Source organism: Equus quagga, chromosome 8 (assembly GCF_021613505.1).
Source record: "Equus quagga isolate Etosha38 chromosome 8, UCLA_HA_Equagga_1.0, whole genome shotgun sequence".
NCBI lineage: Eukaryota > Metazoa > Chordata > Mammalia > Perissodactyla > Equidae > Equus > Equus quagga.
In genome coordinates this window covers 32,977,186-33,003,484 of record NC_060274.1, presented here as the reverse complement: position 1 = coordinate 33,003,484, position 26,299 = coordinate 32,977,186, and the positions used below count along the sequence as shown (strand labels likewise).

At 42.4% G+C, this 26,299-nt stretch overlaps 1 protein-coding gene across 3 annotated transcripts in view; it reads right to left on the bottom strand.

Moving 5' to 3' along the window:
- HBP1 (HMG-box transcription factor 1) overlaps positions 1-26,299 on the bottom strand; it is a 28,915-nt gene that overhangs the window by 1,857 nt on the left and 759 nt on the right. For 2 of the 3 annotated variants that reach the window (XM_046670006.1, XM_046670008.1), the window contains exons 2-10: positions 18,620-18,803; positions 16,425-16,653; positions 13,115-13,253; positions 12,633-12,744; positions 12,435-12,547; positions 10,006-10,162; positions 9,194-9,338; positions 2,903-3,220; positions 598-739 (exon numbers count right to left, since the gene is read on the bottom strand). In XM_046670006.1, the coding sequence (XP_046525962.1) occupies positions 598-739; positions 2,903-3,220; positions 9,194-9,338; positions 10,006-10,162; positions 12,435-12,547; positions 12,633-12,744; positions 13,115-13,253; positions 16,425-16,653; positions 18,620-18,803 (1,539 nt within the window). Of the gene's footprint in view, positions 1-597; positions 740-2,902; positions 3,221-9,193; positions 9,339-10,005; positions 10,163-12,434; positions 12,548-12,632; positions 12,745-13,114; positions 13,254-16,424; positions 16,654-18,619; positions 18,804-23,258; positions 23,394-23,988; positions 24,184-26,299 lie in introns of those variants that run through there. The other variant, XM_046670007.1, reaches the window with a different exon arrangement.

The window sequence follows — 26,299 nt, the reverse complement described above, 5'->3', positions numbered from 1 at the left end:
TGCTTAACTGAAAAGATGCTCCTCTAGTGACAGAAAAGTTCCTAGGATCAATTCTGTCCGCGAGCATGATGATGCTGCCAACCTGTTTACCAGTCCTCCTGGGCCTGCCCACTTCTCATTCCTGAGGTTTCTAATCTAGAGATTCGGCACAGATGTCACAAGTCCCCACAAAGGCTGGGTACCACACGCCCACACCTCCATCCTCCTCGGCCCTTCACCAATTAAGAAACGAAAGGCCGCTGAGGCACACCCCCCAAAATGAGAAAAATGTTCTACTATGATGATCATCTTTCAGCTCAACTAGAAATACTATGTTCCAAAATTATTTTTCTACCTCAACATTTCCGGACAAACATTAAGCACGCCTGAGATTTCTACTACTACTTTCCGTGCTAAAAGAGTAGATGGCACTTAACAATGAAAAGAAAAGCTGGCTGCCTTCTAGCATGGTGTGGAAAAATTAGATTTTGAAGTCTAACAAGGCTGAGAAACAGCATCAACACAACCTTTTAAAGGCTAGAATCGTCATTCCAGCATGCCAGTACAATTTCGAGGGCAAGTCAAGATCATTTTAAGCAACTACTTGTTCAAACATACTGAATTGGTTCTTTTCCTTTTCCAACAGTCAGGATTTAAACGTTTTTGTTCTTCAGCCAAAGCCTTTGCTTCTAACGTATACATCCTTCTCTCTTCATTCTTCATTTTCTTCCACCTGTCACCAAGGATCACACTTATGGCTCTGTAAAATAAATAGTTACACACTACTGAAGGCAAGAATTTTTCCTAAAACTCATGGCATGTGCTGCTATTTGAAAAAGAAATATAAAGGTAAAGGAAAAACAACTCCTGTCTAACCTAGAGAAGGGACGAGGTCAAGGCTACAGTCATTTCCAGCAAAATCCCAGGTCACACTGTCCCTTCATCATCATCATTGCAGTTAACCCTCCCGGAATAGTGCCAGTGTTTCCAATTGTCAGAGGACATCTAAAATGGCTAAAAACTGGATGTTCTACAAAGCTCAGGTTTAACAAGAAAAGTTAAATATTTCACAGAAATGGTTTCTATCTATCCAGGTCCGTCAGTTTCTCAAAGGTGTTTAAGGTATTAAGGCGAACGGTGTTCCATGCCAGCAGCATGAAGTACTCACCGTGGATTAAAAGCTACTCTTACTTTCTGTTTGTGCCCATAACCCATCAAATTGTTAGAATAAAAGTCATTTTTTCATTCATGCAACTAAAGTGAAAATGTGATGGCATTAACTATGCACATTACTGTTTATCTCCTTAGATGACATGAAATAAACCTTGGGCAATATTTGTACTTATGGGCAAATTGCATGAACCCAAAGGGAAAGAAGCCAAGCTGCTAAGATACATCATGAGAGAAATGTGAAGCTATTTTCTGTTTATGTTTCTTATGTAATCTGCTCCCAAACCTACTGCATGGTGTCATCTAGGACATGGGGACATAAACCATTTTCCTTTTATGAAGAGATTTGACTGTTCATTTCATGGCTCATACAAAACAGAAGGTCCTGGAATGATGGCAGGAAGTGCACACGAATGATCTACAACGACTGATATGGAGGCGAGAGACGGGCACCTGAGCTTCAGGAGAGCAGCAGCCACAGAAGCTCTACCGCTTAAAAAGAAATTAAACATGTTGGAAATATATTTTTTTATTCACTAAGTCGATGCAGTTAAACATTGTATCGCATCTTCCTTTATTAAAATAAAAACCCGTTTTTATAGTCTCTGGGTTAAAGGTACCATGTAATGGTTGACACATTTACCAGTTAAACAAATCAGTAAGAAATATTCACATTACGTATCAGTTCCCAAATCAGAGATGCATTTGGTCTAAGAAACTTCCCTTTTTAAAATGCAAATACTTAAAAATGAAGCTCATGAGAACAGCCTGGTGGTTACCAAAGGCGGGGCTGAGCGAAATGGGTGACAATGGTCAAGAGGTAAACCTCCAGTTACAAATCAGTCAGTCCTGGGATGCATGTACAGCAGGGGGACTATATTTACTAAGGTTGTGTACCACACTTGAAAGTCACTACAAGAATAAATCTTAAAAGTTCTTACGACAAGAGAAATAATTTGTAACTAGGTATGGTGACAGATGTTAACTAAACTTATTGTGGTGATCATTTTGCAATATATATAAATATCGAATCATTATGTTGTACACCTGAAACTAATGTTGTATGTCAGTTCTATCAAAAATATAGATCCACACACACTATATATATAAATTAAGCTCATGAGACATTCAAACCTGAGTTCAAAACCTCATTATTTTACGTGTATAATCATTTGACTTTTCTCATGATTCTGAGGGTAAAGGAAACAGGAGTTTTGCTGATCAGGGAACTAGGAATAGTGGAAGCTCACTTGGCTAGGCAGAGCACTCGGGTGGGCGGCGAGGGCCGAGCACGGGGGGCAGGAGCAGACTTCGCTTCCCCCTGGCTCTACCCGGCCACCTCGCAGTCGAGTCTTTGGACAGCTGTGGCAGTGCCCACACGCCGCCGCCGCCTGCCGTTCCACAGGGCACTCAGCAGTACAGTAAGCACCTCTTCACATCCCACACAAGGAGGCGCTAGTCTGTTCTATAAAGACGCAACGGTCAGTTGTCAGAACCGTGTCCTCTAATAGGCAAGTAACATGGAGCATGATTTTAGAAGGCAGACCCTCACACTGGTACGCTAATTACCTGCGTAGGTGTTACAGAACAGTTACATACGCTCCTAAAAATGCCACCTAAACTCTACAGCCAACCTAAGAAAACAGAAAGAATGCAATAATAACAGCTACCGAGTAAGTTTACTCAACTACCCCTGTTCCCGGGAACTGCACGAGGTGTTAATGCTTCTCATCAGGAACGTCACTGTCCTTACCTGTTATCTTTCCCTGGATACATCTGAGTGTATTCGACTCTGTATTTTTTGGCAAAAAGCATGAAGGCATTCATTGGTCTTTTGCATTTGTTAGGAGAAGTGGCGCTCACAGTCCCTGAGCTGTGGTTTTTGACAGCTTTAGCGTACAGAGAACTGGAAGAGAGCTGTGAGGACCCAGGTGAGCCACAGTTTTTACTGAATCCAGATCTTGCAAAGTCTTGACCTCCAGGTCCTCCACAAGTCAAAGACGCACGGCGCTGACGGGCCATACTACTTAGCACATAGACTGCGGAAGAATCCATAGGCGTGAAGTCATAGCTAAAATAAAGAGAGAAAGACATTTATTAACGTGGTTTTAATTCAGTTATCTGATTTGTAAAAACTTTTTTTTGTTGTTTTTTGCTGAGGAAGATTAGCCCTGAGCTAACATCTGTGCAAATCCTCCTCCACTTTATATGTGGGACACCACCATAGCATGGCTGACAACTGGTGTAGGTCTGCACCCAGAATCTGTACCCGCAAACCCGGTCTGCCAAAGCGGAGCACGCTGAATTTAACCACTATGTCATGGGGCTGGCCCCTGTAAAAACAATTTTTTAAAAACTCTTAACGTCTGATTGGCAATTTCAATGTATTTTCCCAAATATAATGTTACCAAGACTACTTTAACAACTTCACCACTGACAGTTGCTTATAAGATGAAAGCTTACGTATGCATTGACTATAATTATTTGTTTAAAAAATCCACAGAGAATACAAAAGTTAAAAAGACAACTTCAAGCCCCCCCCCACAAAGAAATTTGTTATAATCCATGTACTTTATTCATAGCAAGTACCTCCTCCAGATCCCACACAACCCACTTATTCCTACTTTAGACTCACTTTTTGACAAATTTGGTAATCTGATTTCATGGCCTATAGAAGCCTAAAACTAGAAAATTAAAATGGATTGGGAGGCATATACCAGGCCTAAGGACTACTACGGAAGACAAAATGTTGGGTAAGGGCAGTCCAAAGTGGCTAAATGCAGCTAAAGGAACTTAAAATACATGGTAATCTGGGTCGTTTGTCTAAGTACAGAGAGGCGTATACACATCAGTCTCCCCTAAGGCCATCCGTGGTCACTGAAAAGGGAAAACCCGCACTGATGGGGAGGGTCTTCCCTTGGCTGCGTGCAGTTCGCAGGGGCACGGACATACGCTACCCACATTACGGCATTTCCTCAGCAAGCCCGCTTAGAAAGTCTCAGCGCCCTGTCTGTATGTGAAGAAACAGGCTAAGAAAGATGAAGTGGTGTTCACCCAACGCCGCACAGCTACCAGGTCAGGCCCAGCTTGCCCGCCCCCCTCCAAAGCCCTGTGGTGCCCCACACCACCAGCAGCTAAACTCAAGGGGAACAAATGACAATCAGATTAGCTGAAAATTAGAGGCCATCAGACAACAGCCTAAACATACACCTGTCAAAAAATCCTCTTTAGGTCCAACTGTGTTAATCCCTACTGCTTATACTTTTCATCTTAGCAGAACACCTTTTATTCTAAACCCAGCTCCTAATCCTCTCCCTGAAACAGCAATGCCAGTAACACATCCAAACAGATTGCTGTCAGCTATCGGAGCAGAAGCTGCTGGACAGCAAAGCGGCAGGAGACAAGGGCTGCTCTGCAGACAGACGCAGAGCGCCAGGAGTGAGGCCACACGCTAGAAACCACCGGGGCCAGCTGTCAACCACGCGCCGCCTATTTTTTTTTAAAGGTTTTACATGAAATAAATGTACTTAAAGTATGACTCCAAAATCAGCTAATGAATGCTTAGCAATCAGTACCATGTCAGAGAAACAATTCTTGCTATCTTAAGCCCATCCCATATATAATTTAGAAAAACAACAAACTTAAGCATTATAAATGAACCTGAAAATTATTAATCTCTACTGCAGGAAAATATTTAATTACAATCTGAAATACCAAAACACGTGAAAAGAGGTTAAACTAATTACTGAAATTTGGAAACTCCACCATCTAGTGGTACAAACATAACCATCATCTGTTTCCATTGTGGATACAACTTAGAGTGTCTTGAAGCATCAGTCAGCACTCAGGACTCAGACATGCGCACAGCGCCAGAAGCGCCCACGGGGCAAACGGAAGCGCGGCCTGTGCGCTCGCCTCCCCGCCCTCCGCGGGCTCGAGGGGCTCGAGCGCATGCGCAGAATGCCCCCACTTGCAGGCTCGGACTGCTAAAGAAAACTCCACAAGGTGGAGTGTCTCTGACCCAATGTCACAAAGACTAATTCACTCAATCCTCCCTTTGATATTACCCTCGTTTCACAGATTTCTTTTAAGAGCCGTAGAAAAGTTAGTTAACCTGCTCCTGCCTCCAGTCCATCTAGCGCAGAGCCAGGGTGTGAAGCCAGGCAGTGCGACGCCAGGGCTCCCGCCCCTGCCAGGCTACCCCCTGCTGCCCATCAGCCGTACCACACCGTGATGCTGACTAACGCGGTCCCTACCCTGGACTGGACGCACAGGGGCAGGCCCACGTCCCGAGTGACTAGATCCCCACAGCCCAGCATATGCCAGGCTCTCAAATGTTGGCTGACTGACTGGCAGGGTCACATAAGTAACTCTGGAGAACATAATAATGTAAAACCTTAATTGGATTCACATCCTACCTCTGCCACCTCCTAGTAATATGACCTTGGGCGGGTCAAATGACCCATGCAGCCTCAGGTTTACCTATCTCTGAGACGAGGACAGCACATGCTGTGCAACGCCGCACGGCTGAAAGAACAAGACACAGAGCGCTCGGGGCAGAGGCTGCACGGGCGACACACGCAGTCACGCTGTAATCTCGTCTCAGCGCAGCAGGAGCCTAGATGGTCAGCAAGAGCACTGCAGCGAGCATCTTCGTAAGATGGAGCCTTGACTCCCAGTTCTGACCCTACAGCCATGCTTTGGGCACCTTCCTCAGCCTCTCTGAGCTTTAGTTCTCTCTCTAGAATGAAGCTGTGATCTAACAGGGTAGTGAAGATGAAAGGTGACATGGACGGTGCCCAGGTCCTGACAGGCACTCAATAAGATGACATGACTTGAACAGAAACGTCCATTTCACAGCCAGAAGTGACCGTCTCAAACCTGCCTGACGCCTAGAAGACTGGCCTCCCCTCCCACGGCCTCGAATGGGCTGCTTCAGACCACGCACTCCCTGGGGAGCTTCCCGTCTACAGCAGAGCCGCAAACCGTGCTGAGGAGCCCGGAACCGACCGCGGACTTCTGGTCCTCACCAGGCTCCAGTCTGCTCAGACGTCCTCCCTGGATGGCACGATCCCGAAGCGCTGCCTGCGCACTCGTCCCGGGCTTCCCTCCTGCCTCCTTTCCCCTCTTGCCCTCTGTAAGCCAGGCGGCACTTCCCGCAGCCCACCATGCCGCCAGCCAGCCCACAAAGAAAGCTTCGTCAGCTTCACGCTTCCCAACTTTTTCATGGCTCCTCCCGGACGAGGCCGCCCGTTTCCGCTCCTTGATGAGGAGGGGAACAGAGGCGTGTTGCTGTGCCTCCACAGTGCAATGAGACCAGTGCCCAAGGTCATCCTGAGACTGGCTGCTGTTCAGGGGCAGCAAGTGATGAAAACTTGCCATCTTGGCAAAACAGGAATTAGGTAACCAAATGTTTCTTTTGGCTTAAAAAAGCAGTTTTGCACTATGCAAAACTTGATACGTAAAAAATCTGGGGCTGGCCCAGTGGTTAAGTTCGTGAACTCTGCTTCAGTGGCCCAGGGTTTGCGGGTTTGGATCCTGGGTGTGGACCCACTCATCAAGCCATGCTGTGGCAGTGTACCACGCAGAAAATAGAAGACGACTCGCACGGATGTTAGCTCAGTGACAATTTTCCTCAAGCAAAAAGAGGAAGAGTGGCAATGGATGTTAGCTCAGGGCCAATCTTCCTCACCAAAAAAAAAAAATATATATATATATATATATATAAAATATATGTACTTACTTTATAAAGCAAAGAAATATGAATGAACCCACAACCTAAATTAAGAAATCGAATATTTCTGATGTCACTCAAGTTCCATATTTGCTACCCCCCAAGATAACCATTCTCCTGAATAGTTTATCATTCCCTTACTTTTTCAATAATTTTAATATAAAACTAATAGATTATTCATAAATACAACATATAAATACTATAGCAGCATTAATTACGTTAGTATGTCATTTACATTGACACATAATGTACAATGTGCTGTTGTGCAGAAGAGAATTAACATAGCAGGCCTGACTGCTGTCCTTTCAAGGGTTCACTTACAAGGCTGGCCCTTGACTAGCACCTGGGACTTGGACTTGGGGAGGGTTTCCACCCTTCCCACAAGTGCTAAGAGTGGCTCACCGTGCCTCAACTGTGTCTCCAAACCACACGGTTTACACCTGCTTTCCTTCTGCAAGTCTGGAATGTGGGGACATGCCAGGCAGGGCAGCCCAGGGGACAAGCCCTTGGTGCTGAGTGTCTCACAAGCTTCCCTGGGAGGCAGTGTCCCGGCTGTATTGTCACAGCTCACTGCTGAGGGAATGAGCAGGGAGCAGGGAGAGGGCTCCTGGAAGGCCCGCTTCCCCCAGACTTCACCCCGCGCGCTCCTCTTCCTGATTTTGCTTCGTATCCCTTCACTAAAGAAATCACAGCCGTGAGTATGACTATATGCTGAATGCTGCAGTCCTCCTAGTAAATCACCAAAGCTGGGGGTGGCCTGGGGAACCCCCGGCATAACTGTATAACTTCTATCATATGTAAGTAATAAAACTTACAATTTCATTACATATATTTCCAAAGAACATCTGATTCCATAAAACAATGGCATCATACTGTGTATTTCTCAAATTAATTTTTACTTAAGATTATTTCTAAAATTGGTCCATGTTGTAAGATGTATGGCTGAGATTCATTCATTTTCCACTGATAGAAAGAATTCCATTGCATGACTGTATCACAGTTTCTGTATTCCCTCTCCAGTTACTGAGGACTGATACCGTTCCCACATTTGCTATCAGGAGCAACATGGCAATGAACTTATTTACACATCTCCTAGTGCGCGTCTCTAAGAACTTACTTCTCTAGGGTAGACACACAAAAGGATGGAATGCTGATACTCAGCATTGTAAGATAAAGGCAAATTATCTTCCGATTCTTTTTTTCAAACAGTTTACACTCTCACGAAAACATGAAAGGTGTCACTGATGTGCATCCCAAGAACACTTAGAGTATCAGACCTTAAAACTGTCTCGTTTTTCTACAATATTTCAAAAAGAAGTCTACACGAGGGATGTAAGCCCCGGCACTGAGACGCCAATCCCGCAGATGTCTGTGCAGCATGCAGCCCATGCCAGGCCCAGGGCTAGCTGCTTTTTTAAGTAACAGTCTCACTTATCTTTTTGAAATAAAAATACATTAACCTTATATTTTATTATGTTAAAATTAAATAAAATCTACAGGCCAGCAGGAACTCTTGAGAATTCTCTACTTAATGTCTATGGATTTGCAAATTATCTTCAAGAGTCTTAAAATCCCAGGTATTTACACACAGACTTTCTCTGGCTGCCTTCCAGGAGGAGGGTCATCAACTGTCCCGTGTGCCCAGGACTGAGGGCTTTCCAGGGATGGGGGACTCTTTAGTGCTAAAACAGAGAAGTTCCCTACAAGCTGAGAAAGTGGGTCAACCTTCTTGAGTGTCAGGACACCTAAGGGCTGTTGTCCCATTCTACGACTTACTAGCAAGGTGATCTCAGGAAAACTCACTTCCCTCTTTGAAATCTTTCAAAATGTCAAGTTTTTGCCATTTTTACCATTTGTTAATCCATGCAACTAATGTACTTGGTCAAAATGATTATTAAACAAGATACAGTTAACTAAAGGGGAAAAAAGATACAGAAAACACTATTAAGAGACTTATGGACTGGCTAAAAATAACTGGCCAGATACAGCAGGTTTTTTAATACAACCCTCAGAGCTGAGCTATTTAATTCTCGGTCATACAACGTGCAGCATTTTTCCTAATCGAATCCTAAACGTTTTAGGAACCCACTTTTCCTAGATGACTACTCCACGGAAAACTCCCCTCGAACTATTACTTATTTAATGTTCTTTCATTTAGTCATATATATACTTCCTCTAAGTAGTCCTTTTATAATTCTCAAATCTTGAAAGGTTTAACCTCCTAAATATTTGACTTAGCAATCTTTAGGGAGATTACGGGTAAACTTTAAGAGAAAAAAGAAAAAAAAGAATCAATCAATCCACTATTACCTTTTAAATGTATCAAAAACACCTGAATCATCAAAATTAATGGCATCGGGGTGTCCGGGAGGTAGACATACATCACCAACGTGAATTTCACAACATGGAATGCCATGCTGTACCACAGTCAAGCTGGGATAAAACGACGACCAACCTAAAGGGAAATCAAACGACAGTTACCTCAAGCATGGGAATTGACTCTGAAGAATAAAAAGTCAGTGCCTAAAGTAAGTCCCAAGAGATTTTTAACACAAGGCATATATCTTTGCCACACAGCAAGTCCAAGTATTTTCTTTAAGGAATGCAAAAGCCCTCCAAAACTAGTTTAATTCAGCATTTTATTAACATACAGATTCTATTCTATCAAGCAGCAGTTCCATCAATCCATAAGCTCGTAAGTGATAAATGATGATGACTGAGACTATGAAATAGTCTCTGAATGTTTAACATGGTATTGTCGTCGTAAGGCTCTGAAAAGTGATTCAGGTATGTGGAACATTTGGTAACCCTAAATCAAAATGCCATTACCAGAATACTCCCCTCCCCAAACTGTATCAAGCTGACAGAGAGCTTATTACAGATACTACCCGAGTCTAAAAGCTCAGGCCCAGCAAGCAGAGCTGCGCCTGACTCCTGCGAAGACACTGAGGCCTCACTAGGCATTAGGATAAGGCACTTCCTACGGTAGTTTTGTTTAGTTGGAAAGAAGTTTTTCCTTCATTTTTTTTTCTTAATCATCAAAGAATTATGCCACAAGACATAATTATAGATTTAAGAAGCTTTCTTTAAAAAGTTACTACAAATTCAAATTGAAGCCCTACCTTTATTTTTAACATAGAAAGGGTGGTCCAGTTTACACTCTACAGTAAGTAAACCATCTTCTACTGTACCAGGATCAAAAGTCAACTTCAGTACAGACTCGCCAAATGAGACACTTTCTTCATGTGATAACAACTTTAGACCATCAGAACCATAGCCCTGAAAATACATGCAGAGTGAATTAATTGGCAACATTCAGTTCAACACATTGTGAAGCTCCTATTGTGTGGAAGAATTTGTGGAAAAGGTAAAATAAACAAGACAGGAGCCCTGTCTTTAAGAGCTGTCAGTCTGAGCGTGAAGACAGACACATGAACAAATCACTACAGTACGAAGCAGACTGGAATAAGCACTTGAACTCAAGGACAAATAACGCTAGTGGAGTTTAATACAGGAAGCTAGAACTCCGAAAGACAGATTGGGGAGGGCTTCTCACTCCCATTTGAGCTGGGCTTTAAAAGAAGAATGAAATTTAGGAAGGCAGAGGGACATGCCTCACACCAGCAACAGCTGTAATGAACCATTTCTTTGCCGAGTGCTGAGTATCTGCTAAAAACGCAAGGTGCATTCCAGAGCTGGGGCAAATAAGACTGAAAGGAGGGGCCAGTTCGTAAGTAAAGGGATCTTAAAGACAGGCAAAGTGCTTAAACTCTCCTTTGAGAGGGTACTGGGAAGTCAATGAAAGTATTTTTATTAATATGATCATCAATTTTAAGATGATAAAGACAGCAGAATAAAAGGTACATCTAGTATTTGATTTATTTGAAGATGTAAGGAGAGAAACCCATTAGTGTCTTGACTTGAGCAGAGCAGTGGCGGTAGAACCAGGCTGAACTTAAATTCAACTAAGGTTTTCTTGGAGCACTTAGTACATGCCAAGTACTAGGCTCTGAAAACACAAGCATTAACAACACATGATCCCTACTCTTAAATTCACAGAAAAACAAAGGAGAGAGACACGCCCACAGCTAGCTACAGTACCAGATCACGATTACACCAGCGCGTGAACACAGAATGAATGAGAGAGGAGGATGACTGTGAAAAGTCCTGAAGGAACACAAGTGACCGAGTGAATGTGGAGGGAGGAGAGGAATAGTCAGCTTCATGGCTGTGGATCTGGCAATCAAGGAGGACAATAACCTTTAAAAGAACAGGGAGAAGGTAGGCCAGGAACGGGAAGAAAAAGGTGAGTCCAGTTCTGTTATACTAATAGGCTGACTTTGAAGAACTGGCACACTCATGTACAGACAGCTAACATGCAGTTGGAAACATGCAGGCAAAGGCTACAGACATGTATTTGTAAATAACTGAATTACAGAATTTTCTAATTCTTAGAGCTATTAAGACCTTAAAAGTAACCACATTTCACAGATCAGGAAGCCAGCGCCTAGAGGGGTTAGCAATCTGCCCGAGGTCAGTCACACAAAAGGGTGCTGGAAGAGCTGGACAGAGAGCCCAGGTTTCCGACTCCAAGACCTGAGAGCTTTCACAGCAGGCCACTAGGGAGCTGCCGCCTTCCCAGCAGAGAGGAGCTGGGGTGGGGGGCCTCATCGCACCTTCAACATCGTGGGAGGACAAGCCACCAGTCAAGAAGACAGAGACAGCAGAAAGAATCAAGGCACTGCCACGCGCACAAATCAAGAGAAGACAGCCCACTGTGTCACATGCTGCAGAGATGTCAAACAGAACAAGCAGCAATCTCCCTAGAAATGAGAATAAAGCTGGTAACCTTCAAGACAATTTTAGAAGAGTGGCAGAGGCCACAGGCAGACTGCCGCCAACTTTACTGTACTGACGAGCAACAGCAGGAGGGGCTGAAGGCAGCCAAGTCAGGACTATTTTTTTTCAAGCGACTCAATAGTAGGGGACAGCAGGATCCAAAGAGGAATTCTAAACAAGCACACTTGACACGCCCAAGTTCTCTGCCCACAGCGGAAATGGAGAAATTGAAGATGTCAAAGAGCAAGGCGTCACCGCTATCTATCCTACTGCTGCCCACTGCTGCTTTGCTTATCGCCTTAGCAAATGCCAGTGTTTTGAAACAGAGTCATTTAAAAAGTAACTTAAAATAATCAACTCTCAATTATCCATAGGGGACTTAACCACTTTGTACATTACCTAAGAGGCGGCTTTGGTTTGCTTATTTATTCATTTTATTTTTAATGCCAGTTTAGTTTTTCCCAACATAAACCATATAAAAAGTGCTAAGAAATACACTCTTTTCCCCATCTAAGAAAGCAGTTATAAAGGTAAAAGCTCAGCCACTGCTCCTCTCCACGAAGCTAAGGAACGAGTGGTCACAAAACCTCTACCTAAAACGTAAGATGCCATTTAAGTACAAAAGTAAATGGAGGGCACTCCTGTAGACCAATAGTAAACCTTAGGATACCTTTTGAAAGATTTCGAAAAGTTTTAAAAATTTTAAATCAACCTTGTGAGTGCCCATTTGGAGATCTTCCTCATTATCACAGCCTTCGGTTCTAGCAAAATCTTCGACATCCTGCCACTCCTTATTGCTTCCCTTATGAAAGCACAGTCGTGTGCCTAAAGGTGAAGTAAAAACAAGTATTAGATATGTGCCTAGGGCGCCACATGAGGAGGCTGTAGAAAATTCAAGTATTTCTCTTACCTTTCAAAAAACAGTGCCAAGCAGTTGAAGGCCAGGAATTGCACCATCCCAAATCATCATCATCTGAGAGGGAGGACATGCAGAAAATGCCAGATTCTGACTCACTGTTTGCCTATGGAGAAAAATATTACCACTTTTTTGTTTTTATTTTTTTAACATGTTTCATTAACATCTGTCTTTATCTCAATGCTTCAGGCTCTCTTCTTATTCATGGATAACTTAATAATTCTAAACTTAGGAAAAAATAGACCTTCGAAAACCAAAGTTCTGGGAAGTTTTAGTTAAATGCATGTTCCTGCTAGTAACGAACTTTCCTAACAGTTAATGGATGTGGATATGAAATCTAAACCAGCCCAGCGGCTGAATAGCGAGACTTACTATTTCCCATCTGTATGTGCTTCGAAAGAATTTCTTAGGGAAAGTTAATATATTTCAACGGTTGTGCAAACTCAGTAAAAGTTTAATCTCATGAATAAACTCACCCTTTCATGTCTCACTGGTGTTTCCTCCTTCCAATGGTGATGCGGGAAGGCTGGCTCGCTCTTGGAAGAGGACACTGGTGGAGGGCGCGCATAGGAATGTAAACTTTTGCTAGTAGCTATGATGTGTACAGGAGATGATCTGAAATAAAGCAGCAGTTTTCACCATACAGCACAGGTCCTTAAAGTATATCTTTCCTTCTGATGAAAAGAACTTCAAATTCATAATGCTAGTGTTATTACATGTAAGACACCTATGGGAAACTAGCATAAAGACAGCGAGACTTCATTTATAGTACGCTATTCCTTAACTCAACTTTTACCCAAGCCCTCTTCACACACTTTAAACATCATCTTTTCCAGCTTTGACAACGTATTTTAAATTCCAAATTACCATTTCACTTATTTATTCACTCATTTTCATATCACTAAGTACATATAAATGCGCATATTTTCACTCATGAAGGACGAGACCCCCGGGCAGGGCTCCTTGTCCAGTTCTCTCTTCCACTTTGATGTCGTCAGAAACTCTCAATATGAATAGGGCATCTAAGCTTAACGTGACTGACTGAACTCCATCCACCAACCACCCCATCAGTGGGCAGATACAATGAACGACCTTAAGCTAAAATGCTGCAACTTATTATAGCAGAAAGCAGCCTATTTGCAACTTCTTTTAAGCGGACACTATTTTTTGTTTTCTCATACAAACTTGTTGAAAAGCATCTACACATAAGGCCAGATTCCCCCTAGGATCACCTTAAAAAAAGTCATCCCTTCTCCCCTTTCCTCTCCCAAGTCTCTTTCCCAGGCATGCTCCTTCAGAGAACACGGCGCTCCCATGAGCGCACGGAGAGCCTCCCTGCGCAAACGGATCAGCCATGCAGAGGGGGGGCAGCAGAGGCCGCAAGCCCAAAAGGACGACCGGGAACGTGCACGGACTCGGGATGCGGACAGCAGCAGCCAGGACGGCAGGGTCTAGGGGCAAATCTGTCTGAAGGACCCAATCAGGTCAATTCTCTGCCATGTCAAATAGGGATCTGATCCTTAACAGAAAAAAACTTGAGCATGTCTGTACTAACCCTCTTCTAAAAAAGGAGAGGGACATCATACTTTCCAATTCTTCCCTTATTCCCTGAGAAATTAGCCCCTCAATTTTTATTTTATCCTCATTAACATTTTTCATTATACTTTTGCAGAAATTACTTCTAAATGAGGATCTACTTTGCTTTTATGTTCATATCACTTAAATAAAAACCCCTCAAATTTCCATGCATCTTAGTATACTCTCCAATCAATTTTAGATTTCAAAATACCAATACTGAATGTTTCATCTTTGCCAATTTCTTCCTTGTATTATACATTTAGATCTTTATGAAATATTAGAGAATGGCCAAACTGTTAAAACTCCTTTAGTTCATCCCTGCTTTCATGACTAATAAAAGAAAAAGAGTTTATCAGTTCTTCTAACCATTTACAAGAGAAGTAACAATACAATGTTCTAAAATGCATATGACCGAAATGTTCTGTAAAAATCAACATGCTGAACGTGTCTAAAACACTATTACCATTGGTCTCTCTAGCCCTCTATCTCTGCAGGGATAATCAATGTTACCTGTCCTCAACCCCCTGGAACCACACAGTTAGGACTCAGACATCCACAGCTCAACAGCTAACAGAGGGCACCGCTACGAGGAGCGGCCTGCACAGCCACTGACAGCGGGAGAAGGCAGCCAAGACCGCAGAGCAAGACTCCTGGTCTGCTCCCTAGGAGGACGGGAAGCACAGAAAGGGCAGCAGAGGACGAATTCACATCTTTTGGGAGATACGCCTTTACTCATGTTTTTATTTATATTGACTTTCTTCTGAGGGGTTTACTCAACTTCCCATGAACTATTAGTCCTCATGAGTATGCTATGAAAAATAACCAGTATTATCTACAAACTAGAAAAGGGGGGAAAAAGCAAGTCCTACAGTAAAATCAGGGTTTGTTTTTTTAAATTGTAAAAGAATTTTTAGCTTTTTGACTAGTAAGGTTATAATGAAAACTGGGATTATAAAGGAATTACTATTCTGACAGACAAGTTTTCTTTCCTGTGGAAATTTTCATGGAATTAAACCAAAGTTAACTGAATTTGCTCAAATCAAGACCAATATCCTGCTAAAGAGAAGAAAACACATAACAATGAGTTGCAAGAAAACCAGGGCTTCACACCTAAGAAGCGTATTCTTTAGCAAAGAAGTATGCTCTTAGCAGCGCTACCCAAACCCAGTCATGCCTGCCTCGCCTAGCGTGGGGTGTGCTTTACCACCCACACGAGCGCAAATATGCGCACTGCTCTCCCCTACAAACTCTCATTCACCCATGTCTTTCTGCACAGATAATTTTATAATTTCAGGCGTAATTAATAAAATATTATCCACTTAGATGTCTCTAGGAATATTAGCTGGAAGCTTTCATAATTTCATAGCACAAAACTCATTTTCTTAAACTCTGGTCTGAGTAGATAAAACAGCGGCTTTTACCAATGGGAGTCCACTTTTATAAGTTCAAGATTTTAATATCAGAAATTTTACTATTAGCAAACAGATAAATAAGGCCACATACATAGTAGAAGGAAATAAACCTAGACCAAAAGGAACCAAACTCAAGGTTGATAAAAGTTTAAAACGTAAAGTTTATTATAATTACGGTTTTTTAGACAAATACACTTTTCATTTCTATAAGCAAAAATATACAATAAAAGTATTTCCTGGTCTGATTTATTTTTTATTTTTTAAGACTGGCACCTGAGTGAACAACTGTTGCCAATCTTTTTTTTTTCCGTCCTCCTTCTCCTCCCCAAAGCCCCCAGTACATAGTTGTATATTCTAGTTGTAGGTCCTTCTGGTTGTGGCATGTGGGACGCCACCTCAGCATGGCTCGATGAGCAGTGCCGTGTCCGCGCCCAGGATCCGAACTGGCGAAACCCTGGGCCACTGAAGCAGAGCGCACGAACTTAACCACTCAGCCACAGGGCCAACCCCTGACTTATTTTTCAATGAGTTTAAAATAATTACAAACATTTTCTGACTCTTCTGTTCTCATAACACTTTTATCTAATTCTAAAAGTATGAAATCATGATATTCGGTGAAATACCTCTTTGATCATTATAAGACAAGAAGCTTAATTCTAATTACTTAAATTCTAATGTAAGAAAACCATTCATTAGATGGTTAATAGCATCATTACTTTTTAAACTGAAAAAAAAATAATTCATAGCTTTTTGTAATGATAGAAGTTTTCAATAAAAATATAAGCAGTGTTCCTACCTGTTGTAAAACGAGCATTGCATCAGTGGGCTCTGTGGACTGGTGGCGATATTTGCTAATTCCGTTAGCCAATCCACCTCATTTTCACGGTAGGTATTTTCTGATATGTCTGAGGTATTCTGGTTCCAAGATGGCCTTGGATATTCTTGATGTGAAACATCTGAACTGAGCTGGTAGATGGCAGATGGGGTAGGATCGCTCTGAACAGCCTGAAGCTCAGGAAGGTCATCTGCAAACAAGCACACTCAAAATCATCAAGAGGAAATTAATGCGGGGAATGGTGTTATAATTACAGTCGGAAGAGACGTCCTCAAATTTAGCTAATTAATTTTGTGAGAGGAAAAGGTTAAAGTCAAAATGTTTTCCTGAATAAAACAAGCTTCAATTTAAAAAAAATGACACCTTATAACTTTAAGGGTCAACAGAGTCTGATGGAAAGTAAACCTAACAGATATAAATGTACTGATGACTTCATTACCCAAACCATGTAATCACCACCACTGTTCAGACTGGAAAACCAGATCTGTGATCTTCCCCCCCGCTTTTTATAGCTCACCTGGGAATAATCCATATACCACTCAGACATTTTTACAGTAACATGTTAATGAGGAAAAAGGCATTTTATGCGTGCATATATGTATTTACTGTTCACATACTTTATTAACCTGTACTGCAATTATGAAAACAACAATTTTCAAAGATGAGACTATAGATCATATAAATGTTTAGGTACTACTTATTCAACTTTGTCTATGCTAAATTATTTCTTTTTACTGAGAAATTCTGAACTCAGTAATATTTACTGGTATTTTTTCCTAAAAGTGTGTTCCTGAAAGGTAGTTCCTGACAGACTCTCAGCTCCCCGAGAGAGAAAACTACAAATAGCACCCAGGTACCGCTCCACACACCAAGGCTACGAACACTATGAGGAAGACTGCATTCTAAAAACCGAATTAAAAAAGGAAAGGAGGGGAGCAAAAGCATCTTGCAGGCCTTAAAAAACCTCTCTATGAAACACACCTTCAGTATGTAAGTACATACACAACTCCTATTCAGACAAAGATCCCATAAGAGCTGCCAGAACCGAAACGTCTTACTTACAAGCACTGATTCAGGAGACCCATTCATCAAACCGACTACAAGATATCTCCCTTTCACGGAGCAGCCAAAATATCCCACCAACTCAGGCTCACCTCACCGGGAACTCTCATGCTGCTGTAGCCATATCCCTTCCCTCACTGCCAACATTCTTCTTTACTGTAAAGGGTTCAGTTCTGTTTTTCAAGTTCAGGAAATTAACTGCTTTTAATCTGAAGTAATGAGGGGTCATGCAAGTTTTTGACCCCCTGGGCCCTAAGTTCCCGATTTCCTCCTGAAAATGTGATGGTGGAGAATCAACTACCTGATTAAAATGGTGCTCCTTGCTCAAGGAATATCAGGACCCCGTAACCTCCTGGCATTCAAACAGGTTATGTCCCCAGACCTTCAGGATCTCCGAATTCCCAGAGAGCACTCCAGCATATAATCTCCTCCATTTCATCATTTGTAAAATGAGGATAATGACATCTTCTCAGGGTTCTTGTGAACATTAAGGAAAACCACACATTAAATGTGGACAAAGCCAAGCTGAAAAGCTGGGCAGCAAGCCAAGGTCACTCATTAGGTGTGTATTCTTTAACACTGGCCTCAAAGTAATACAATTCAAAACTGAACCTCAACAACCTACATGTTTCTACAGGTCACACGGCTTGGAGTAGCTCAGCAGTACTGATAACCACAAACGTCAGATCCTCAAGTTTCAAGGGTCCACTGTAATCTCCCCATCATACCAAGAAACCAGCCATGAAGAACGGCCAAGCATCATTTACTGAGCTCACTGGGATGTTTCAAAGTAACCTCTTCTGAAAAGCCACACAGCAGGGTTTTCCTACGGTGTTTAATAGCCCAAACTTTACCCCCAAGGCAGTTTAGCTTGATAATTTATAGATGAGTCTCTATGATAAACATAAATAGCCCAAAGTTAGATTGGGTTTAAGTAATATTTTACAAGCACTAACAAGAGAACACTGAAAACCCCTAGTGAACAAAAACGTCACATACTTTTTAGCAGTTCAAGGTAGGTGGAAAAGCTGACTAAACAGGAAAATTAATCTGAATCTCAGTGAGATTCCTAAAAAACTTTTAATCTTGTTTACCAAGCTCCATGTGCTCGTCACAGGAGTTGTACCCAGGTGAAGATGGCAAATTTTCATTACACTGCAGCAACTCCAATGAGTCATTCATTCCTGAAGCTCTCTTGTCCATTACCAGCAGGAGTTTCTGTACTGCATTAGGCATCTGATTTGTCTTCACTTCCCACACCATGTTATGGTGCTCCGACTGAAAATAAAAATAATGTAAGTCATGTGATCTGGAGATTATATAAGTATAAAGTCAATCAGAGACATCACAATGTTGTAGCTTTAACTTAACCACACACTGCTGTTTGTATCCCCCTCAAACCCTCACCAGGATGACTCCCTGATAGTCTGGCCTACAGCCACGTAGTCAGCTGTACATGAAACCCAAATCCCAAAGGATTATCATCTTGAAGTTATACACGTCTTTTCTTTAAAAGAATAACAGCACAGTTATATACACTTTTACTTCTTTAACCTAGTAACTCTCCTTTCAGACCCAAATATTGAGGCCAAGGAAACTTTTCTTTTAAACTTGTATCTTCAAATTTAAAAGTAAATTAACAAGATGCAGGCCTGAAGGCCTAGTAGTTAAAGCTCGGCACACGCCACTTCGGCGGCCCAGGTTCAGCTCCCAGGCGCAGAACCACACCACCTGCCTGTCAGCAGCCACACTGCGGGGGCAGCTCACACAGCAGAACCAGAAGGACCTACAACTATAACAGACAACTATGCACTGGGGCTCTGGTGAGGGAAAAAACGAGAGCAAGAATGGCAACAGACGTTAGCTCAGGGCGAATCCTTCCCAACAAAAGAAAAACCCAACAAAAACAAACAAAAAACAACTTCATTCAAGTTTCATAAAAGTAAATTAAAAGAAAAAGTAAATTAACAAACTTTCCTTAACCTTAAGAAGACTAAAGGAACACTCTATTCTTTTCATTTTTTGAAGAATTATTTTAATTTCTCTATTTACAAAGTATGTTCATTACAGTCACGTGTCACGCAACGACAGGGAAACATTTTGAGAAATGCGTCATTAGGCAATTTCATCATTGTGTGAACGTCACAGAGCAGACTTACACAAACCCAGACAGCATAGTCTACGATACACCTAGGCTACACGGTACCGATCTTACAGAACACCATCGTAACAAGGACCGAAACCTTGTCATGTGGCACATGATTGTATTTTGTTTTCCCATCTTCTGAAAGTGACCAGGATTAACACACCTAAAATTACATTCTCTAAAGAATATTTGAGAGTTTCTTAGAATAGTCACATATTATACTTCTCATGAAAATAAAAATTTTATGTTTTCTTAATGAGAATTTGGGACCTAGCTATAATAAAAAGATACCTATTCTTCTGAATAAGCTATTATTCCTAGAAAAATGAATAATCATGGGAAATTTAGCTAAACAAATAGTAACTCCACCTTCATTTCAAGCCTACAAAGTTATCACAAGGAAGAAAATCACATAGGTTAATACACCCAAATAGTTTCTCAGTAAAGTCCACCAACCAAACTCTGTTATGAAAGTAAAATGTGGTTATACCCTTATGCTCCAGCCTTTGGATAATGATCAAATTGGTTATTTAATGGGTGACAACAGCAGGAAGATTTCCTGATTTCTCAGGCTCCACTCCAAATCTCTTTTAAAAAAAAATTCTAATGAGCTAATATGAAATACACAAAAAATTCTCACTAACATAACAGATAGTTTTTCCTCAAAATAAAACAATACAACATATTAATGTTAAAAGTCAAGTACCCCAGCCCAGGCTGATCACAAAATACAGCGTGGGGCTGAGCCAGTGGTGTAATGGTTAAGTGAGCACACTCCATTTCAGTGCCCCGGGGTTCTTGGGTTCGGATCCTGGGCGTGGACCTATGGACTGCTCATCAAGCCATGCCGTGGCGGCATCCCACACAGAAAATAGAGGAAGAAAGGCACAGATGTTAGCTCAGCAACAATCTTCCTCAAGCAAAAAGAGGAAGATTGGCAACAGATGTTAGCTCAGGGCCAATCTTCCTCACACACAAACACACACACACACACAAATGCAGTGAAAAGATGTTTCTTGCTTAAAATCTATACCAGAGCTTTCTAAGCCATGATGTAATCACCAGCAAATACTGGCAACAGGGACAAATTTTGTTCTACAAAGGCTTTTTCATGATCTTTTTGTTATGAAATATGTTTTCCTGGCTATAAAATACACAATCACTGTGGAAAAGAGTGAAAAAAAGCATTTTTAATAAAAAGGGATATAATGATTACTTCTAATCCCACCAACCAGATTTAGATTTTGGTGTATTACCTTACAATCCAATCTCTTTTTCATGTAGATATCTACAATCATATACTTTTCTTCACACTTCATATTATATATATTATCTTTCTCCTTAACCTAAGTTCATAAGCATTTTCCTATATCATTAATTTTCTCAAAGATCTATTTTAAAGTTAAATAACATACATTATAAAGATGTACCAAAATTTACACTTCCCTCCTACTGTTGAGCACACTGTTCCTAGTTTTTTCACTCTTCTAAATAACACTGAAGTTAGCTTTTATTTTTTTAAAAGTATTTGTTTACATCTGATTATTTCTTTAGAATCCTAGAGACAGATCAGTAGGTGGATGGCAATTAAACATCTTAAGATTCTTATCACAGAGAGCCAAACTGCCTATTGCCTCACTTTCTTGCCAACATTCTATTTTGGATACCTTCTGCATGCACCCCTCAAAGATGACCCATATCCTGGGCATTGCTGTAGAGCCTTACTCAATCCCAACTGTAAGATGTAATACGGAGTAGGGAAAAGGGCACTGGGTTAGGTGGAAGGAAACAAGGGTTTTGATTCCAGCTTGATCACTGAATATGACCTAAGTGACTAGCTTCTCACTCACTCACTCCCTTCATCTGTAAACTGAGGCTAATGGTTCCATTCTACTTTCCGCCCAGAGTAGCTGTGAGGATGAACCAAAACAGAGCGAGTGAACGAAATGTAAGATGACTTAAAAAACTTTCTTATCCTTAGACTGACATAGCGCAAAACTGTAACGTACTCTGGGCACTTAATGTCCTAAACCGAACAGTTACCGAAAATAGTAACAATAGGAAACCAGCCAGCCATTCAGCTTCAGCAATTTCCCGTATTTCCCTGGGAAATAGGATGACAAGTTATCCAGCACATCTCAGTAAGTGAGGTATCACTCACGCAATTACTTTAGGCAAGTAACAGTTTATCTAGCTAAAGATGCTGGAGAAATCCAAAAGAAACTAACACTTTTCTAGTTTAGCATGATCTATTACAGTCCGATTAATCACAGTCTTAGTATATAGTTAGAGCAAATCTGCTGGGGAGCGACATGAACATCTACTCGACTCTGCTTCACATACAGATGTGATCCGTGCAAGTCAGCCCCAGCGGCAATCTTAAACTTGAAAGTTTTCTCATTTTTTACGTCTTTAGGAAATTCAGAGGCGGCACTCTGCAGATCTATCTCCTCAGAGCTATCCCCAAGCGTATGAACCCGAGGGGCTCTCGGAACACACAGAGACAGGGCTGCAGCTGGGCCGCTCTTCCCCCTCCCTCTGCAGAGCTCTGGGGTTTTCTCAGTCTCCCCACCTCGATTCTCTCTCCCCATCAGCACGTCCTGCAGTGTCCACCATTCACCATTTACAGGACACTAACATCTCCTGGCAACTTCTATCATTTCTTCAGCACTGTGTCTTCGTTATCTACCAACATCCCATCACAATACTCCTCAAGTGAAGTTGGAAAAAAACATTTCAATTTCAAAACAGAGCTACCTACAAATAACAAAAGGGACTAAATAAATACTTGTTAAATTTGAGTTCTGTGTGTTGGCCCCTCTCACTGCTCAAGGCCATCCAAAGTTTGGTCTTGAGATGATGGAGGTTTTGCTTCTGTAAACCTACTGTACAGTGAACGGCAGCCTAGACTTCAGGGCCACAGACTTGAGTTTCACTAGTGCTCGCCATGAAACCTGGGGCAGGTCATTAACCTCAACTTCACGTACCTCTACTTATCACACAAGGCTATTGTGAGAATTAAAGAAATACAGGAAAACAAAATTCAAATCTATATACAAATGTAAGTTTTCTGACTCTCATTTTTCTCTGTCCAAATATCCAGGGGAAGCATGGCCTGACAGAGTAAAGGAACACCAGAAGAGCATACTCAAAAATGCCCCCCCAGCCCCGACATTACACCAGTCAGACATTCGCTTTGACAACAAGCTGCTCTTTCAAACATCTCCTGGTAGAGCTAACCCTATGGTTCATTCATGCGTTTGTGCGCTGCTTTGGTCGAAGAGGATTCGACAGAATTTGCCGTGTGTTGTAGTAACTCTGCACATGTCAACTCTTCACTAGATCAGTGATTCTCAAAAGAGAAGAGTAAAACGCTCCAGCAGCTGTGCTTTGAAACGTCACGTTCAATATCACAAACTTTTATTGGGTGGGCATGGGAAGGCCCTATAGCTTTTGTTTTGCAACTTTCAGAAGTAAATATCCACAAAATCTTGGAGAGACAAACGGAGAGGAAGAGGGGACTAGACATGGCTAATTCTCAGTGAACGAAAAAGAAGGAAATCAGGTTTTACTAAATGCCTACCTACCATGTGCAGAGCATTTCCACATACTTCATCTACTTCCACATGAATCTCAAAACAGCTCTGTGAACAAAGTAGTACTATGGATGAGGACAAGAGGACTCCAAAGACTGAATGGGACCATTTTCTTTTTGAAAAGAACTGAGAAAAAAGAGAAAAGGTATAGACCAACATGGGTTAGACTCCTACTTTCAAGAGCCTATTCAAGACATCAAGGAAAAGATCTCCCATCCACCCTCCCCGAATCCTGAACGACTTCTATACAAAGCTCAAACTGTTTGGGAGGAGGGGGTGAAGAGAAGATAATTTGCAATTAATTTATATCTGTAACAGGAGGAACTGAGGTATTTAAAACGCATTATATAATTCCAAGCTAAAATGAGCCCCCATAACAAACTATATTAAATCCAACTTTCTACACCAAAAGCAGCTGGGGGCCCCTAAGGCAGTTCTTCTAGAACAGTTTCACTGAAACTTCAAACAAAAGATTTCAAAGAAATGTTTCTGCCACTCCAGATTGCCACAGTGTTAAGAAAACAAACAAACAAAAAGCAACCCCCAACGGTGGGTGGTGGTCTCTCAGTGAAATACTCAACTCTGGACCGTCCCTCACCACCTCTACGGCTCTCAACACTTACCCTCTACCCCAAGGTTTCTCTTTCGTAAATGGGACGCGCATCTGTCTACCCATGGTAACTACGAAAGGTGTAAAAGATGCTGCATCCCATATCCTTACCTGGCTCCAGAGCACTCTTCTATCTCATCAGTCACTGCTGCCCACACTAGACTCCGCCTTTGCTGGCAGTGCCAGCGCTGCCCGCACAAGCTCTTATTAATCACAGCTACACAAGTTCTTATCAATTTTGTGCTCACTTGACATGGAAAGCTGATACTGATGAAGACAACAGAAAACCCAAATACACCAGTACAAGCCGTCCACAAGCCTGTTGAAGAGAGTATCGACAACTCAAATAGTATTCAAGACAAAGTCACTGTATCTAAAAAACTTGAAATCATCTAGAAATTCATATGTGAAAGAAACTTGTTTTCTTAAAGTTGACTGTAATCCAAAACATTTCACCTTACCTATAACAACTTGTGAAAAAAGCTTTTCTAGGCTTTAAAGGCTTCTATCGCTAGTCTTTAAAAAGTCAATCAACTCCATTAGAAAACTATTCTTCTATTCTCTCTCGAGAAGACTATAGTATAAATTATATGAAGCATCAAAATAAAGGCAGATCAAAATATGAAGGAATGTGATTACTCATGTGTTAATGAACAATAAGATCATTTTTCGTAAATTTTGTGACATACAAGGTATCTGTCAGCTTAAAAAAGATTAATCTGTTGATCTTCCCATTATAATAGTCACTTTCACACTTAAGAGATAATACATGCAAAACACCTAGCATCGTCTCACTAACACGGTAGTTACTTCTTATCATTTACGACAGAAAAAAAGTACTGACATTTTCATTTCAAACAGAAAAACCAATTCTCCGTCAAGGACCTTAGGGTCTAGCAGTTTATTCCGTCCTCAAGCCCAGACCATTTGCCTTCACCCTTGAGCATAAGGATAGTGAGGAAAGGGTTCAAAGAAATTAAAATACAGTGGAGGAGACAACTCTTAGAGCACCAGTACCGTGTTTGAAGTCTGAGAGGGAGGCAGTGTGAAGCGTGGAAAACGGGGGCGATCGGTGTGCAGGGAAATCCTGGGACAATGGAACTTTTTAACTAACGGACGTGCTAGAAGTGTGCAAACTGAACGAAGGGGAAGGGCTGTCCAAACAGAAAGAAAAGGTAATTGGGCTTATGAAACTAAACACGGAAACTAGAAAGTGAAATCAAATTTTCATTCTATAAATAATCTACGAGTCAAGTTAGAATAAACAGCAGTATTGCGCTGTAAAGCGGTTAAATGGCTTCCTCAAAAGTAGATCAAAAAGTTACGGAGTGGATTTAATTCTTTTGAATAGAATTCGAATTTCCTTAAAACTTTGTCGAGTATTGCCTACCCAGCAAGAACTGAGCAGTTTAATCAAAGAAACTGAACGGATGACCCTAACACTCTTGTCAGAGAGCTAAAGCATAAAATTGAAAAAAAAAAAACCCCACAAAGACGGAAGGCACTCGGAATACTTTACAAACGGAGATGATCAACAGTTAAACAACAGACAAGTATTCACAAACGTTAAAATTATTCCAACTCTCAAAAGGTAACTTTAATTTCAAAACCACTGTTAGGCGTCATCTGCGACTGCTGGTTCGAGGGAAAGAATCTAAAGCACCCCGTCGGAATAGTTGGTGGCACGCCAACCCCTCCCAGTGTACACAGCTCCCGCGTGCCCTCCTCCCGTCTCAGCATCAGCGGCCCCCTGAGCTAAGGACTCGCGCGGAGCCCCGCGGCCGGCGCTCCTCGGAAAAAGGATTCTTGCTGAACACACTGAGGAATGAACTCCAGCCAGCGAGGGAAATCCCCCAGGCAGCGTTTCCAGAAGCTACCCACACCGGGCCCTGGCTATCGACTTCGCCGGGATTCTTTTTTGTTTTGCTCTTCTCGGCCCGGGACAGGAGCGCAGGCTGGAAGGCGGGGCCTGGGATCGCCTGCCAAGCCCCGACTGCGGGTCACCCCGCGGCAGCGCCGCCCTGCGCTCGCCAGGGCCATCCCCCACCCTCTTTCGCCATTCATCGCGCTGCCCTCCCCTCCCCCCATCATGTGACCGCCGCCTGGACTCCAGGCTTGTTTTTCCCCTCGGCTCAGCCCCAGCGCGCAGGCGCGTCAGAGCCCATTCATTCGAACTGCGTAACAATGAGCCCCGGGGCCCAGGGGCTCAGCGAGCCGCCCGGCCCGGCCCGAGCCCCTCACGGCCCCGCAGGGGGCGGCGCCCCGCCGGGCTCCCCCGGCCCCGCCGGCCGCCCGCCCGGCCCCCCGCCCACACGCGGGGAGCTGAAGTCAAACTTTCCTGGGCAGCCCCGGCGCCGCGGCGGCCCCTTCCCCGCCCGGCCCAGCCCGGCCCGCCCCGTCTCCGCACCCGGCCCGGCCACCC